Raw genomic sequence first — 17,288 nt, 5'->3', positions numbered from 1 at the left:
AGATGATTAGCTCTTTTGTTCATAGCAACTGACATTTGCAGTATAAGAATTAAAATACTTTGTTGAGCTTTCTGGCTTCAGACCATCCTGTAGGAATGACAGTAGTTCTAGCACTATCCTAAAAATCAACAAAAAGGTAATATTTTTCACTCATGCACAAGCTATAGCATACTTACATAGCTTAGCCTAGAACAAGGTGCATGCATTAAAATGTACCCACACTTGTCTGAAATCTGCATTTAAAATAAAGGCATTCATTTTGAATGCTTTCACATGCTCAGTACTTGTCTCACATTTTCCAATCACACTAAAGGACTGAGCTTTGAAGAAATTTAAAATGGCCCAAAACCCTGAGCTCAATAACTAGTTGAATATTCATAAGTCCTACACAATACTTATTAAAGCCAATCGGCTGCTTTCTATTGCTTTCACACTAAGGCACAACGAATTGTAAAATAATTCATAGGTGAAGCAATGTCTACTATTCAAACCAGTTAAACCTGAACATTTAAAAAGCTCTGGAATATGAAGCACAAACTTATTTCTCAGGAATATGATCACCCCCAGCCCACTTTAGGCATTAACTGTAAAGGAAAAGAAGACAAAATATGGACAAAAAGTGGTCTAGAAAGGACATAAAAAAGCACTCGGGTTAATGGGACATGAGATTTTAACAATTTGATTAATCATGCTTAATAAGAGATAGTAAAACACCTTAAACTAATAGTTAAATTTTAAGAGAAGACATTGAGAATTAAATGATTGGTAAGTAACATTTACTGGAGTAAACAGACGAGGTAGTCAAAAAGCCAATAGCACACAGATGGTTGTAAACCAAGAACAACTTGTATTACATCATCTGCTTTGGTTTGAAACATGAATATGACTTACTCTGAAATATGAGCCAATCAAATATTTTAAAGAGATAAAACATAAAAGCCATGAAAAATTCTAAACTTTATTTTGATGCTAAATGCATTTGGAGGAGGGACATATTTCAGTTAAAACAAATTTCTGAAGACTGTTGACTCAGAACCTTAATAAGCAGTTCAGGAGCAAAGACATGAATGTAGGTTTTGGTGAATGTACTTTGAAGAAAAAAAAAAGTTAAAACTGATTAGTGAAGCTGAATGTTATGTAAATGAATGATCTCACAAAAAGGTAACAGACAACAATTTAAAAAGAAAAACAAACAACGCAATGTCCCGAAAATCAAAGCACAAAATCATGTCCAGGTGTTTAATTGTCTCATACTTTTAATCTGGCAAGTAGTGCTGTTTGTCCACAAAACTTGCTGTCACTCTGATTCCCCACAAGATGCCAAGATCTCCTGACCTAAAAAACGGATGTGGTACCTAATTATACCCTATTGGAATCCTGAAAAAGGTCTGTTAGCAGCAGAAGCAGCTAGAATAGAGGGTGTTGCATGTGTCCAAATAATGTCCTCACAGTCAGCATTACTTCTTCCTTGTGTGCTGCCTGCGAGCTTGTAGTCTTTGTCGTGAACTGCTGGTTTTTGAGCCAGCACCAATTGAAAAAGTGGCTGAAGGAGTACCTGTAGGGGAGACAAATAAAGTCGTAGACACAATTTAAATTCTGTGGTTTGACATTCAAGTCAAAACAAGACCCAAAACAACAACCCAACATTTCCGTCCTGTTTGACTGGTATCACTGACTATATCCACACTGTATAAGGGATCACTTGATGAGCACGGAAATTGTGTCATCCATAAACTGTGGGCTTCGATGTCAACAGATCTTAAACGAATTAAACACTTGTGGGAGATTTTGGAAAAATGTGATAGCACTCTCTACAGAATGGATTAACATCCATTTGATTTATATTAAACCCCTACTTCAGAAATGTGCCTGGTTTTATTGCTGGCCATAATCAGGGGATGCTGGCCATAAATACAGTTTGAGTTCAATTTTTGCACACACGTTCTCTTCACATTTACCGCAAATCTGCCATGAATCTATATATTGTCATTTTTGGGAGGTTTCCATATTCACTAGATTGAACCCGATGTAACTGCCTTCACAAATTCCCGTGCAGACATTCAAACAAACTTTACATGCTTTAGGTTTACTCCTAAATCCACAGAAACAATTTTCCCCGAACTATTGCTGCAAACATTAAAGTAGACAATTGTACAAAATGTCTTTATATGCTATAGCTACAACATGATAATCCCACATGCATAAAGGAAGGTCGATGAAGACAGGGTTGCCAAGGTTGGAGAGGAAGAACTAGAAGGACCTGCACAAAGCCCAAAGCTAACATTAACAGTTAACTTGCACACATCATGCTTACCAAAGGCCGAGGCACCGAATCCACCAGCAGGAGTCCCAGGACTGCCAAATGGGATCGAGCCACTTGCTGTGCCAAATGCAGGGGTGGAGGCTCCTTTACACAGACATGGAGTATTAATCATGTGCAACTGAATCATAATGTATTTTACTTTGTAGTACTAATACAACCCATACTATTGTTTTAATGAAACTCATTTCTGCTTATTCTTAAACTCCAATCCAATCCAAGTGCAACCCAATTAAACACCTGCCAATAGAATTTTATATTAACCTCTGTACTCTCAAAATACCATGAAGTGTAAATACAAGAGAGTCTGGTCAATTTATTTTACAAAGAAAATCCTTTATTTAAAATAAACTCACCAAAAGCAGGCTTATTATCCGTGTTGCCTGCTCCAAATGAGAACCCCTGATTCTGCCCTGCTGGGGTAGGCGTTCCAAATTGTGCTCCAGAAAGTGTTGCTGAGAAATTAAAACCTCCAGATGTTGCAGAGTTCTGTGGTATGGCTGGTGCTGCTCCAAATGTGAAAGTAGGAGCTGGCATAGAGGCAGCAGTCACTGGCAAAGCACTTGTGTTCCCAAAGGCAAAACCAGTGGAGGTTCCACCAAATGCAGACTTTGTAGAATTTCCAAATGTTGGTGCAGCAGTGCTAGCAGGTGTGCCAAATGGGAGTGGTGTGACTGCAGTACCTCCTCCAACACTGGCACCAAATGTAAAAGGCTTGACTGGAGTAGGAGCTGAAGGGTTTGCAAAGCCTGTGGAGGCACTGAATACCGAACTACCAAATGTGGTCTGGGTAGCTGGGGTGTTTGATGTCATGGGAGTAGTACTATTTGTTATACCAAAGCCTGTAAAGGAGGTGGTGGTGGCGGCTGGGTTTTGGCCAAAGGTGAATGCGTTCTGAGCAGCGGCAGGGGAAGCAGCTGGCGCTGGTTTTAAAGCATTAAACTGTAAAGTTGTATTGGTGCAGTTGGTAGTTGTGGTACTGGTGCTAATTCCAGAAGAAGTGGTGGCTGTAGATGACGAACCCCCAAACTGAAAGTTGCTCTTTGTAGTACTCCAGCTAGGAAACAGAGATGGAGTAGAATTCTGGGTACTGGAGGAGGATGACGAAATTGAAGCAGCCATAGGTTGGCTGCTGGTCAGTCCACAAAACAGAGATGAAGCAGGATTCTGGGTACTGGATGAGGATGACAAAACTGAAGCAGCCATTGGCTGGCTTTTAGAAAGTCCAGCAAAAAGAGATGCAGTAGAATTCTGGGTATTTGAGGAGGATGATGAAACTGAAGCAGCCATTGTATGGCTGTTAGTCAATCGAGCAAATACAGCTGGAGTAGGATTTTGGGTACTGGAGGCTGAAGCAGAAGCAGCCATTGGCTGGCTGTTGGTCTGACTGCCAAACAGAGATTGACTGGGACTCTGACTACTGGGGACTGATGAGGGGACAGAGGAAAACACTGGCTGAGTATTAGTGATTCCGCAAAACAGAGACGTGCTACTCTGAGTTGCTGGTACAGAGGAAGCTGTAGAAGCTGTCTGATTAAATGCACCACCAAAAATGGGCTTGAATGTGGTTTGTGTAGGTTTGACATCTGCAGAAGGGGCTTGTGTTGTCATGGCAGGCCCAAAAATAGGCTTGAAAACTGATGGTGTGGGATTTGTAGTACTGCTAGCAGGCTGTGCAGAGGATGTAGGAGCAGATGGTGCAGAGGTTGCGGGTGCAGAGGCCATGAAGCCAAATAGACTGCCACCTCCCAGGTTGAGTGTGGTGGATGAAGATGGTAAAGGCTGAGCCAGAATTTGGGCAAAGGCAGAAGGTACTGAGGAAGGTACAGTTGACACTGTGGGCTGTGGCGTAGCAATGGAGGGCTCAGATTTTACAGGTCCAAAGCTTGAAGCAATGGAGGTAATGGATGAGGAAACCTGGGCAGCCACAGATGTTGCTGGACCTACAACAATAACAATAACTTTAGTTTCATATGTTCAATGGCCAAATGCACAATGCTTCACTAACTTGGATCAAATATATGCTTACAAACAGTCAAACGGGAAAACAGACATTCGGTGCAAACATACTAAAGGATGAACGTGCTCTAATCCAAATACTTTATAAAACTTCAACCAACAACTAAAATATACTTCACTCGCTCACTGACAGCTCCCTAATACCTTGCAATATTCACCCTAATTGAGTTAATCTATATAACCTATCTTGAATCTTTATAATTCAAATCATACATTAGCTAGAACAACATTTTTCTTTTAGGATGAGACCAATTTAAACAGGATACCTCGAGAGGTAGCAGCCACAGAAGAGGGCACACTAAGAAGAGAACTGCTCTTCATGCCCTTAAGAGACTCCAACAAAGGATTAGCCATTGGTGTAGCTACAGTGATGCTGGTGGTAGGTGTAGAGGGTACCACACACTGAATTGGTGCGCTGACATTGCTGGATGGAGTAACTGTGAGGTCAATAGCTGGGGTAGAAACCGCAGTGGAGACAGGTGGAAGACTGGCAGGTGGAAGACCAGCAGCTGGGGTGAGCAGGGAAGCCAGTGATATAGTACTCCCTAAAGGGGCAGTTGAGGCTGAGGACAATGAAACTACTTGAGAAAACATGCCTACAGTGGGAGCAGCAGGAGTAGATGAATAAGGAGTGTAGCTTGGCTTCTCTGGCTCTAAATTAATTAAGGAAAAAAAATGGGAAAATTACATCACAATGACATCAATCAATACTGTCAGAAAATGAATGGGCGCTACATTGCTAATGCTGTGTGTCTAACGCTAATGTGTTACGTTGGTAGAAACTCAGAACCTTCCACTGGTTCCCTGCATAAATCACATGCTTGTTAATAGCATTTAAAGCTGTAACTACATGTTATCACTGCACCATAGTTGCATTTCTTTTTTTGCATATGCAGAATTCACATCACATTTGCCCACAATAAAATCAGTCCAAATGAAACCGAACACTCACCAGGCTCCTCTAGGACTTTCTGGATTTGGGTAAGAGTAGCTTTTTTCTCCATATCCAGGTCCTTCACAGTGACTGTGTAGCCTAGTTCAGGGGGTGGCGGCTGAAAGAAGAAAATATCCAATAGAACTATAAGCCTTGTGTATTTTAAGTAGAAGTCAAATATTTGAAACAGAAGCTGTATTGTAACAAAAGTAGTTCTTCCAAAACTAATTCTTAGCCTCATACCAAAGAAATCTGGTCGCCTCTGCACGTGGACACCAGCTGGATTTTACGTTTACGTTTGCAACTGCTTCCTTCAGAGTCTGACCGTGATGTCACAGGCGGATCAGGCTTTGGGGTGCATTTACCTGGATGACAAATTCACTGTATTATTTTGTTTGGCAATCTCATAGCACTTCTGCTAAACACATTTCAAGACTTTCAATGCAGTTACATCACAACAGCAGATTAAAACATTTCTATTAGTAGTACTCAATTCTAGCTAACAATTTCAAATAGTTCCATTTTATTTTACATAAATCTTGTACCAACATTCTTTGACAATATTCATACATTATGTGAATGCTGACTGTATCCCAGTGATTATAACTGAATATTCATAGACTTATATACAAGAAACAAAATACTAGTATGCTAGTCTAGTAATTATACTTCAGTGTCAGTATACTGTTGTGTTAAGACTGTTAAGGCAACTAGGCTTACTATGTATCTGTAGTATAGGCACGATACTGCAATAATAAAAACTGAGTACTTTGTTGTTTGCATCATAAAATAAACAAAAAGCAAAGAACATGGCCTTACCAGAGCCAGGAGCAGTCCAAGTGGCTGTCTTATCAGAGTTGATATCTGAAACTGAATTTGGTGAAGCAGCATCTTCTTCCCTATGTAAACACATCCAGGTTTTTCACCTGTATTACAGAAGAAGCAGCAAATAATTGGTCATTTTTTTATTTGAGTGCTGCTGTCCATACCTGGGCTTTTTGGCTGCCCTCTCAGGAGTCTGAGATTGTGATGATCCAGGGCTCACAAGAGGAGATGAACTCCGATCAGATGCTAATCTTCTCTGCAGATACACAAAAAAAAACTTCCTTGAAAATGGTATATAACAGATTGACAAAATATCAAAATCCTTCAAAAACCTCATTAATAAACTAAGCATCAGTGATTAGTCTTAGATTTCAACAGTTGTGAAGATTTATTATCGGAAATATTTTGCCTCAAACATGGAATTAAATCGTTATGCCATGGTATTGAACATTTTGTACATTTTCATAATAAACTGGAAAACAAAATGGATGAAACAGCAAGGCTGATATGACTACGGATGCTCTGGGCAATCATAGGTTTTAAATCAGAATTCTAGCAAGTAGTTGCAGAAAAAGAAAAAGGTTATATACATAGTGAAATGTGCTACCTGAGGGTAGCCCCGTGAAGAACTGTAAGAACTACGAATAGGATTCCGGTCTGAACCAGGTGTGCCACAGGAAACAGGACATCCACTAACTGAGCTAATGGAAGAGGTCCGAGATCTCTTTACCATGGACTCTTCCAACACGGAGATATTCATTCCTCTTTTCAAACTTCCAGGTCTTATTGAAAGAGAGAACAGTTATGCTTAGAAAAGTAATGCGTTTTAATGCATTAAAGGTAAAAAGAATTCTCACATGAATAACTGAATAACTCACATGAATCACTTTTAAGATAAAAAAAAAGTGATTGGCTTTGCCATCAAATATTAGTCTACATTGAAGCAAAACTTACTTTGGTACAATCTGGAATTGCACACCGTTATCTAGCAGTGGCTCAAAAACTACCTGGGAACTCCCACTGCTATCATTCCGCCTGTTGAGGAAAAGAAAGAGATTCCATTCACTTTCAATACCACTCTTATTTGTATCTACATGACACAAAGAAAAGAATGCAACAACCCAACAATATAAATAAGGGAACAAATTTTTGTCCATTACATTACGGACTGGTCAGCTCAGTGTAAAGCTATTCACAGCTATTGCAAATGAGTTGCAACAAACAAAATATACTTAATAGAAGCTGAGCTTCAGTCTGTGAGAAGCTGTTTATGCTTCCAGTGTGTGCAAATAACCAGTGCAAATTTTATAACAAATACCTCCGTTTGCTCTTTTGCCCAGCTTCTTGGGCTCTTTCATCTTCATCAACGTCATCATCATTGCGTTTACGGCTTGCTCTGAGCACACTGAGTACAGTTTCTCTAGAACAGGGGTCAGCTCGGGCTTCAAACATTGGAGAGGTGACTGCTCCGGCAGAGTTCAACTGATCAAAACTGTGGGCAAACAAGGAGTTCCACATATCGTTCAGTGATGTGCAAGTGATTAGTCCAATTTAAATGCACGTAATAACAAAAACTAGAATTATTCTGGTAATAAATCATATTTAACAATAATGTTGTGATATTATGACAATATAACTCACAATGATAAGTGTTTTGTGTTGTCCGGTCTTGCAATCTTCACTGTAACTGGGCTATGCGTGGGTGTATTGCGCTGCGTGAGAATGTTCTTCTTGTGGAAGCCATCCCACTGCGTCGGGGGAAATATGCCTGTCGGAGAGGTTCCGACCTGCTGCAGTGGATAATGTCTCTGAGGGGTAATGGTGAACCTCCCTGTAGTAGCCACTGGATCACTGTTGCCATATGAGGATAGAAAGTAATATAAGTGTACTGTGTAGAAAATAAATCATAACTTTGTACAATGAAGGCCTACCTTAACCACACACGTTAAAGATAGTTAATGTCTTGATGCATGATGTTGAAGTTATAACTGTATCTGGATGTGGATAAATGAAACTGGAAAGGAGTTCTGGTTTAACTGAACTTGAGCCAGGATGTTGTACCATGATTCTTTCTGAAACCTCTTTATATGCAAATGTAACTTTCTGGAGCCTTAAAATATTCTCTCTAATATTTTATCAATGTTTGTCACTAAGAATTATATTGAAATGTATATTGAAAACATTGTTATCCAGTAATACTTTCTCCAACTACTATATTTTCTACGTGCAATAACGCCAAAGCTAACTCAAGAGGAAGCTATGCTATTGCTGTCAGAGTGATCCATGTGCCAGAAGGAACTCCCACATTTTCAAATGTTGGAGGGAAACATTATGCAACACTGTAACATGCAGAACATCGAGCATGTGGACGATCTGGTGACCCTGCAATCAGTCAGATTCTCATGCACTCAAAAACAGTCAATGAACATAACGTAACACCAGGAACAAGGCGATTGGGCTAGTTTGAAGTTTCTTTACCCAAAAGACAATCTTCTGTTTGGAGTGGGGACTTGATGATTAGGTCGCACAAGTCTCTCCCGGAGTTGTTCTCTGGTGTTGCCCCCAGCGGGCCGCCCTGTGCCGGAGGGACTCTCCGCCTTACCGAGGTAACTCCCCATCAGGATGCTCCGAGGACTGAATACCGAGTCACTAAACGTTGCGTCTCGTTTATACACCGAACTGGGAAAATACCTATCGCTGGGAGACGCTACAAAATGTTTAACATCGCTTTTGTTAGACCGAATCTTCTTCCGCCCAGCCGCCGGGACGCCTGTTAAAGTCCTGCACGGCAACCAGCGCCGCAGCGCGGTCGGAAGCGATAATCCACGGCGGGGATTCAGGCCCAACCTCTCGAAGAGCTGAAACTCCTCTACTTTATAATAACAAACGGCACACGTTACGACAAAAAAGAAAAGGATGTACAGATATGTTGGTATGCAGGTCAATACGAAGAAAAACAGAACAATAGCGAGTATAGAGATACAAACTAGCTGCCGTTTATCTGCAGGAGACATGGCGGCACCGCGCCGCCAAGAAACAATATCCCATAATTCCGTTCGTTACAGACGCTGTTGAAGGTCCGTGGTGGATTGTGGGAAATGTAGTTTTATGGACATTTCATTTTTATTTTTCAAAGTGCAAGAGCATGCAAGCACTGTAATGCTACTGTAATGAAATCCAAGAATATATATATATTTTTTTCTCACAACAGAACCGCATTTCTCAAAACTACTCGTTCCACCGTCAGATCCTGTTCTAGGAGGAAGGAGGAGGAGGGTCCTAGGAGCAAGCTATTTGCAACATGGTTATGTCTAACAATGCCATAAGACTAAGGGAGATACAAAGTGCTATTTTTGAAGACGACGGTATCTTTGAAAATATACAATCTGTGAGCATTTCAACTATAGACAGGGTCTTGAAAAGATATGTAATCACCATGAAGCAGCTGTACAATGTACCCTTTGAAAGAAATGCTGACCAAGTGAAAGAGCTACGACTCCAGTTTGTACAGGTACAGTATGTTGTATACCCACTATACTGTAAGAGTAACTTCTACACATTTGATATTGGTGGAACTTCATAGATTTTTACATTTGATGTAGCTGTAAACAATGAAGACCAATACTGTAATTTATGCACACTGTTTTTTCCGGTATATAGTGCATAATGGAAATGGAATCAAGAGAACCACCTCACAAATACTTGGATGAGGCTGGCTTCAACCTGGCCAAAGGCAGAAGGCATGGTAGAAATCTAATTGGCCAGAGAGCTACTGTTGCTGTCCCAGGCCAACGTGGAGGAAACATCACTGTGTGCTGCTATTTCAGACCACGGTGTGCTAGCTCATATTCCTATTATGGGACCGTACAACACACAGAATCTCCTTACATTCTTAGACAATCTATAGAAATGTCATTCCTGAAGATGAGAGGGACCTCAATCGAGATGATCTACCAAAGTATGTAGTAATTTGTGACAATGTCAGTTTACATCACTCGGACATCAGGCAGTGGTTTGTCCACCACTGCAGGATGCTGATTGAATTCCTTCCACCCTACTCCCCGTTCCTGAACCCAATTGCCGAGTTTTTCTCGGCTTGGAGGTGGAAGCTTTATGATCATCAGCCACATACGCGGATGACACTGCTGGCTGCCATGGATGCAGCATGTGAGGACATCTCAGCAGATGCATACAGAGGCTGGATTAGGCACTCAAGAAGATTCTTTCCACCGTGCATAGCAAGGGAAAATATGTTGTGATGTGGATGAGAATCTGTGGCCCAACACACAGGACCGACATGACGCATAGGAAAACTGGCACATAATTTCACCTTTACCTTCTGTTGTACATGTATAGTTTTTCCCACTTTGTCTTTTTCAGTTTTCCATTTGTCGGTAAATAGCCTATGTGTAGTTTCTTTTGTTTTCTGTATGCAAGTACCACTATTGACAGTACAGTAAAAATGTGAATACCGTCTGATCTTTTGTTTCGAATCTTCCATATACTGTTACGTGGGTCGCTGTTGATTGGTTAGATGAGGTTAGATGGAATCAATCAGAAAAATTATCTATTCATACCGTGTAAATTACTGTAACACCTGGTTGATGCACAATGGTTTTCAAGAGTAACTTCTTTTTTTTTTACCGGAGGGACAGTGATTTCTAGTCATCAAAACCTGACTTGAGTATAATTTAAATAACTAAAACTGAGTATGATGTTCTACTGACAACATGACTAATAATTTTGCCTGTCACGTTCACATTGTTGAAAAAATGACATGGGATTCTGCTGCCTCTGACACAATGATTGATGAAAAAACACGCTTTTGCACGATAGACAAAGCATTTTGAGCAGGTGACGTGTATTTTCCGGTTATCCACTATGTTGTGCAGTTTGTACGTGTTTTGAGAAATGCACTGGGAGATCTGCAAACTTCAATTCTGATCTGAGAAATGACTGAAAGCAGTTGAGAAACTGTAAGACAATTTTCATATTTTACTGTTTATTTTGAAAGCCTATACAGAAAACAAACTGGGTATTGCTTTTAATGAGCATTAAAATACTTGGGTGCAAATGATTTGGGCAAAATATGTTTTCAGCTCATTTAGAGTAAAATAGACTGTTAATCGATAGATAGATTAGTAGTAATATTTTAATTAGTAGCAAGAGATTAGGGAATAAGTTATATCTGGGGTTTTATGCTTTTATATCCATTTGCTTACTAGCTTTCTGTCATCCACAAGCATTTATGATCAAATGATTGTTTAATTAAAATACCCAGTCTGATAATTTAATTAATATCGTTTTTGTACGTCAATGTACTAATTAATAATTAATGGACTAAAATTGTAATTATCCATGGAAGCTTTAACTGCTTTATCATGCTTTCTTACAGTACAGTATTTAAAGATGATACGTGATGACCGATATAAATGGAATACCTCAAAATTAGGGTAAATTATTGAGAATTTTATTTTGACTAGCTAATTCACTGAGTCAATATTATATTATGTTATATTATATTATGTTATATTCAGAGGTGGGTAGTAACAAATTGCATTTACTTCGTTACATTTACTTGAGTACATTTCTTTGGGTAACTTGTACTTTTTGAGCAGAGCCGATCCTGACCTCCCTGGGGCCCTAAGCAAAATTCTGCTAAGGGGCCCCCCTACCTGACCCGTGAGCCATGTAAACCATTTGCCACACATTCACACTGGACACCCCACTGCTCCCACTACAAACCTCCCTCCTTTTAAAAAAGTTTGCTCCCGGTCAAAGAGTAAAACAATACAGAATTGATTGAGGTATAAACAAATCTTTATTGAATGGAATATTTTAAATAGAATTTTGAGTTGAACATTAGCAATTGAATTTAAAGTGAATATTAACATTATCTTAAATAAGCAGAAAATAATAAAATATAACAAAATTATATATATATATATATATATATATATATATATATATATATATATATATATATATAATTTTGTTATATTTTATTATATATATATATAGAGAGAGAGAGAGAGAGAGAGAGAGAGAGAGAGAGAGAGAGAGAGAGAAAAGAACACAGCTTTGGATTTTGGGATTAACTTTGGTTCCCTCTACAGTCTGGGCATTTTCAGCATTGTTGACACCAGTCTATTTGGACTGTCTGGAGGAAACTGAAACTTGATTGAGAGACTATAAACATTGTCATTTAGGAGCGCTATCACGCTACTTTTTGTACTGGTCCTCACACAGATGTTGCTGCTGAAAAGCGCGCGTGTCATTTCGTGTACGAATGCACGCGCATATGAACGCATGTTCACGCGCGGCGCGGTTATCGAGCTGCCGTTTATAAACACCGGTACCCTTGGGCGTTTATTCACGCGAATGTTCACGCAATAAATTGCACAGCTAATGTAGCTAGTCAGATAGAGACTAGAGACAGAATCACATCAACTTAACTTTACTATTATTTGCTCTTGTTGACATCAAACCTGAAGAGAACACAAGTTTTACCTGGTTGCTGTTCTCGCATTTCACTCTCATTTTGTTTCTTTTTTCTCTTTTCATGGCCAGATGGATAGCTCCGCGTCATGTTGTCATCTACACAGTAAACATTAACACGTGCTGTAAAATGAGGCAGGGGGAGGCGGGGCCTTGCGTAATTTGCGGGGCGCTACGCAACTTGCGTAGTGAGCGTATAGGGCAGATCGGCTCTGTTTTTGAGTATAATTAAAGATGCGTATACGTGAGGAATTTAGACAGAAGTTGAGGCAGGCTCTGGGTGGTCAGGTAGTGCTGCCAGATGACTGGGAAACTACAGCAGAAGTGATCAGGGAGACAGGGAGAAAGGTGCTGGGTGTGTCATCTGGAAGGAGGAAAGAAGATAAGGAGACTTGGTGGTGGAATGAGGAAGTTCAGGATAGTATCCAGAGGAAGAGATTAGCCAAGAAGAAGTGGGATATGGACAGGACTGAAGAGAATAGACAGGAATACAAGGAGTTACAGCGCAGAGTGAAGAGGGAAGTGTCTAAGGCCAAGCAGAAGGCATATGACGAGTTGTACACTAGGTTAGACACTAGAGAAGGAGAGAAGGACTTGTACAGGTTAGCTAGACAGAGGGATCGAGATGGGAAGGATGTGCAGCAAGTTAGAATTATTAAGGATAGAGATGGAAGGGTGCTCACAAGTGAGGAGAGTGTACAGAGGAGATGGAAGGAATACTTTGAGGAGCTGATGAATGAGGAAAATCAGAGGGAAAAAAGAGTAGAAGGGGTGAACTCTGTGGAACAGGAAGTAGATAAGATTAGAAAGGATGAAGTAAGGAAGGCTTTGAAGAGGATGAAAAGTGGAAAGGCAGTTGGTCCTGACGACATCCCGGTAGAGGTCTGGAAGTGTCTAGGAGAGGCAGCAGTGGAATTTTTAACTAGTTTGTTCAACAGGGTTTTAGAAAGTGAGAGGATGCCTGAGGAATGGAGAAGGAGTGTGTTAGTGCCGATCTTTAAGAATAAGGGTGACGTGCAGAGTTGCAGCAACTATAGGGGGATAAAGTTGATGAGCCATACAATGAAGTTGTGGGAAAGAGTAGTGGAAGCTAGGTTAAGGAAGGTGGTGAAAATTTGTGAGCAGCAGTATGGCTTCATGCCCAGAAAGAGCACAACAGATGCAATTTTTGCTCTGAGAATGTTGATGGAGAAGTATAGGGATGGTCAGAGGGAGTTGCACTGTGTGTTTGTAGACTTAGAGAAAGCGTATGACAGGGTGCCAAGAGAAGAGCTGTGGTACTGTATGAGGAAGTCAGGAGTAGCAGAGAAGTATGTCAGAGTGGTGCAGGACATGTATGAGAGGAGCAGGACAGTGGTGAGGTGTGCTGTAGGTCAGACAGAGGAGTTCACAGTGGAGGTGGGACTGCATCAGGGATCGGCTCTGAGCCCCTTCCTGTTTGCTATAGTGATGGACCAGTTGTCAGAGGAGGTCAGACAGGAGTCTCCTTGGACGATGATGTTTGCAGATGACATTGTGATCTGTAGTGAGAGCAGGGAGCAGGTGGAGGAAAACCTGGAGAGGTGGAGGTTTGCACTGGAGAGAAGAGGAATGAAAGTCAGTCGTAGTAAGACTGAGTACATGTGTGTGAATGAACGGGAGGGAAGTGGAACAGTAAGGTTACAGGGTGAAGAGGTGAAGAAGGTACAGGAGTTTAAGTACTTGGGGTCAACAGTCCAGAGTAATGGAGAGAGTGGGAAAGAAGTTTACTCTTACTCGAGTAGATTTTTAGTGGAAAAACTTTACTTTTACTTCGCTACAATCGGCCGCGTTCCTCCGTTACTCAAATGGTAATAAATATGAGATTTCATATAATCAAATATAATTAGTTTATATGACAAGTCTCGCGAGACGTTGGAGAGGCTGCTTCGCGAGAGTATGCTGCGCATCTCCCGCTGAAGTTTAGCGCGCCTTTAGTTGGAAAATGATGGTTGAAGCAGAGGAAGACGTTTGCGCTTTATCAAAGGCAGATCACCCGTGGCCTCAAATTAATTCTATATTTTCACTCCAAGATGTAAAAAATAATAGCTTTATAATGCGATGCATTCTGTGTGCACCAAAACAAACAGACATGGCAGCTTACAAGAATTCCAGCTCCAACCTAAAAAAACACGTAGCGGTAAGTGTCAAAATTATGCCCATTTGATGGTAATTTGGTAACTATGGGCACTTTGACCCAGGGGCGTAGATTACGCGGGGGACATGTCCGCCGCACTTTTTTATAAAAAGTAAATTCGTCCCCCTCACTTTTTTAGTGGAGAGTTGTGTTCACCACATGTTGAGGTTTTAATGGAGCAATGTATATAAATGCAGAGTGATTTAAAATTCAAAGAGACAAGAAAGTTTAAGATAGTCTATACATGACGGTCACGGCAATCAGTCACTCACTTGTCACGTCATCATCACGCGCCCCCAGTACTCTAGTGTAAGTTGGCATATGGTATCCGAATTGTGTTCACAATGTTTAGTAACTCTGCCTGTTGCTCTTGTTGAATAATAAGCAAGTTTTAATTTAAAGGATTATAAGGAAAAATAGCTGCTTTGACAAACGTTATATAAACTCTTTTATAACGTCTTTTATCAAGTGTGTTATCAAAACCCTTCAAATAAGAATAAAGATAATGTTGAACTGAGATTTTACAGCATGTTTAACTCATGTCATGGTCATGTTTAACAGACCAAAACATCTCTGAGTGTGAAAAGAAGAAAAAACTGTCTATTGAAGAGTTAGTTACCACCATGTATTAACACACACACACACACACACACACACACACACACACACACACACACACACACACACAAATGAAATATTCACTAGCATAGTGCACTAGATAACAAGGGCTAAGTGATGACGTAGACTAGTAAAGTGTCATTTCTAATGTTTTAGTAAACATAAAGTAAAGAAAAGATTCACAGAAGAAATCAATCAAATGAATCAAATTCATTTTTGCTGGCCTATTTGCTCTTTCTGTTTGTATTTTTTGCATTAAAATCGTATGCAAACGAGGCTTCTTTTTATATAAAGAAATACATGTGTATTCTCAGTATTCTAGCTTGGGATGAATGTAATGAATAGAATTAAAATTAAAATAATGATTTAATTGTAATGTAATTGTTTCTCAAAGAAAATATCATGCACTGTTTATCATTTCTTTTCATTATGCAAGCTAACATTATATGAATTATGACAATTTGAGGAAATGTTTCTTCAACGTGTCAATATTTATGTTGTGTTTTGAACGTACAAAAAAATGAAGTATTATTTTGAATGTGCAAGTATCCATTACCGTGTGCCATGTACTGTGCATACACAAAATACAATTTGAAATATGTAAACAATATACTCTTAGTACCATTATAAGGACATCTTTGTACTTTATACTCAAAAGGTTACACATTACTACCTTAGAGTACCAATGTGTACCTTAATGTACAACTATAAATTTTTGGGGTTAAATAAGGTACAAAGATGTCCTTTTAAGGGTACTGTCCCAGTGGCAAGCTGTTCTATTTCTTTCTTTCTTTCTGTTTTATAATCATATATAATCATAACGCATATAAAGCATGATTAAAAAAATTATGATTAAAAATAAAACCTGTCATTTACACAAGAGTTAACTGAAAAAAAAACAGATAACACTAGACATTTCGTAAAAAATGTAAATAAGGTACAAACATGTCCTTTTAAGGGTACTGTCCCAGTGGCAAGCTGTTCTATTTCTTTCTTTCTGTTTTATAATCATATATAATCATAGAAATCATATAAATCATATAAAGCATGATTTTAAAAAATAATGATTAAAAATAAAACCTGTTGTACGCAGTGGTACGCTTGGTGTGTATGTCATTAAATTCCTATAACAATAAAAATAAAACTGTACATAACTGAACTGTAAATTTTAAAAAAGTCCAAACATATATACAAAAAATACCATTAAAGCATCTTTAATGGAATCAAACAAAAACCAGAGACAACTTGTAGTGTTTGGGCTCATTAGAAACTTTCCTCTTCCAATACAAAATTCTACCAATAAAATGTATAACATGTATTTGAACAGTGCAACTTTACCTGTTCATCTTGGATTTTTAAGATTTTAACCAAATAATCTGCTGTCTTTCCGGTTCTGGATGCCTTCTGTCTATACAAGGTCATCAATCGAGGAAGATGTCGATCAAGCACTGAGTAAAATGTGTTGGGACAGGTTCTGGTTTGTAATCCATTGGAACTCTACATACACATACGTTTTAAAAAAAGACATGACAGAAAACACAACCATATTTATAATGAATTTGGTAAATCTACTTCCATCCCACTGAGCAGAAAAGAGTCCTATGTAAAGTAATAAACCCAACTTTGTTATCAGCAAACGAATAACAGAAAATGTGTTACTACACATTACCTCAGACTCCATTTTAAGAGCAGGCCAGAGTTCCATTAGCTCTTTCACTGGTTCACAATGGTCTGTCGTCGCAGGGCAAATGTGGTCTGCATCATCTTTCTAATGAGGGGTAGGTTCTTTATAGGTTCTTAGAATTCCTTATGCTTAACACAAAGTTAATTACTATAAAGTTATAAAATCATGACCCTGGAATACAACTAATACTGTTTTCATAGTATTAGTTCTGTTCATAGTACTGTTTTCATGTGTT

The 17,288-nt window shown here is 39.3% G+C and overlaps 1 protein-coding gene across 1 annotated transcript; it reads right to left on the bottom strand.

Annotated features, from left to right (window-relative positions):
* Nucleotides 1–759: 759 nt before the first annotated feature.
* pom121 (POM121 transmembrane nucleoporin) lies at nucleotides 760–9,186 on the bottom strand. The gene is made up of 13 exons (XM_060895465.1): nucleotides 8,577–9,186; nucleotides 7,740–7,949; nucleotides 7,417–7,590; nucleotides 7,053–7,133; nucleotides 6,706–6,880; nucleotides 6,263–6,354; nucleotides 6,093–6,172; nucleotides 5,517–5,638; nucleotides 5,292–5,391; nucleotides 4,606–4,992; nucleotides 2,677–4,263; nucleotides 2,315–2,407; nucleotides 760–1,555 (listed from the first exon to the last, which is right to left on the bottom strand). Exons 1-13 carry the CDS (start codon nucleotides 9,110–9,112, stop codon nucleotides 1,458–1,460), a joined length of 3,735 nt encoding a protein of 1,244 aa, XP_060751448.1. The 5' UTR covers nucleotides 9,113–9,186; the 3' UTR covers nucleotides 760–1,457.
* Between the last annotated feature and the right edge of the window lie 8,102 nt (nucleotides 9,187–17,288).

This window comes from Tachysurus vachellii, chromosome 20, assembly GCF_030014155.1.
Source record: "Tachysurus vachellii isolate PV-2020 chromosome 20, HZAU_Pvac_v1, whole genome shotgun sequence".
In the NCBI taxonomy this organism is placed as follows: domain Eukaryota; kingdom Metazoa; phylum Chordata; class Actinopteri; order Siluriformes; family Bagridae; genus Tachysurus; species Tachysurus vachellii.
Note: the sequence above shows the minus strand (reverse complement) of the source record. Positions and strands in the feature narration are given on the sequence as shown.

Coding starts and splice junctions, on each gene's coding strand:
- pom121 (XM_060895465.1), bottom strand. CDS start 9,112: ATGTCTCCTGCAGATAAACGGCAGCTAGTTTGTATCTCTATACTCGCT. Junction 7,134..7,416: donor GGGCAAAAGAGCAAACGGAG/GTATTTGTTATA, acceptor TTTCCTCAACAG/GCGGAATGATAGCAGTGGGA. Junction 5,639..6,092: donor TTGGACTGCTCCTGGCTCTG/GTAAGGCCATGT, acceptor TTTGTCATCCAG/GTAAATGCACCCCAAAGCCT.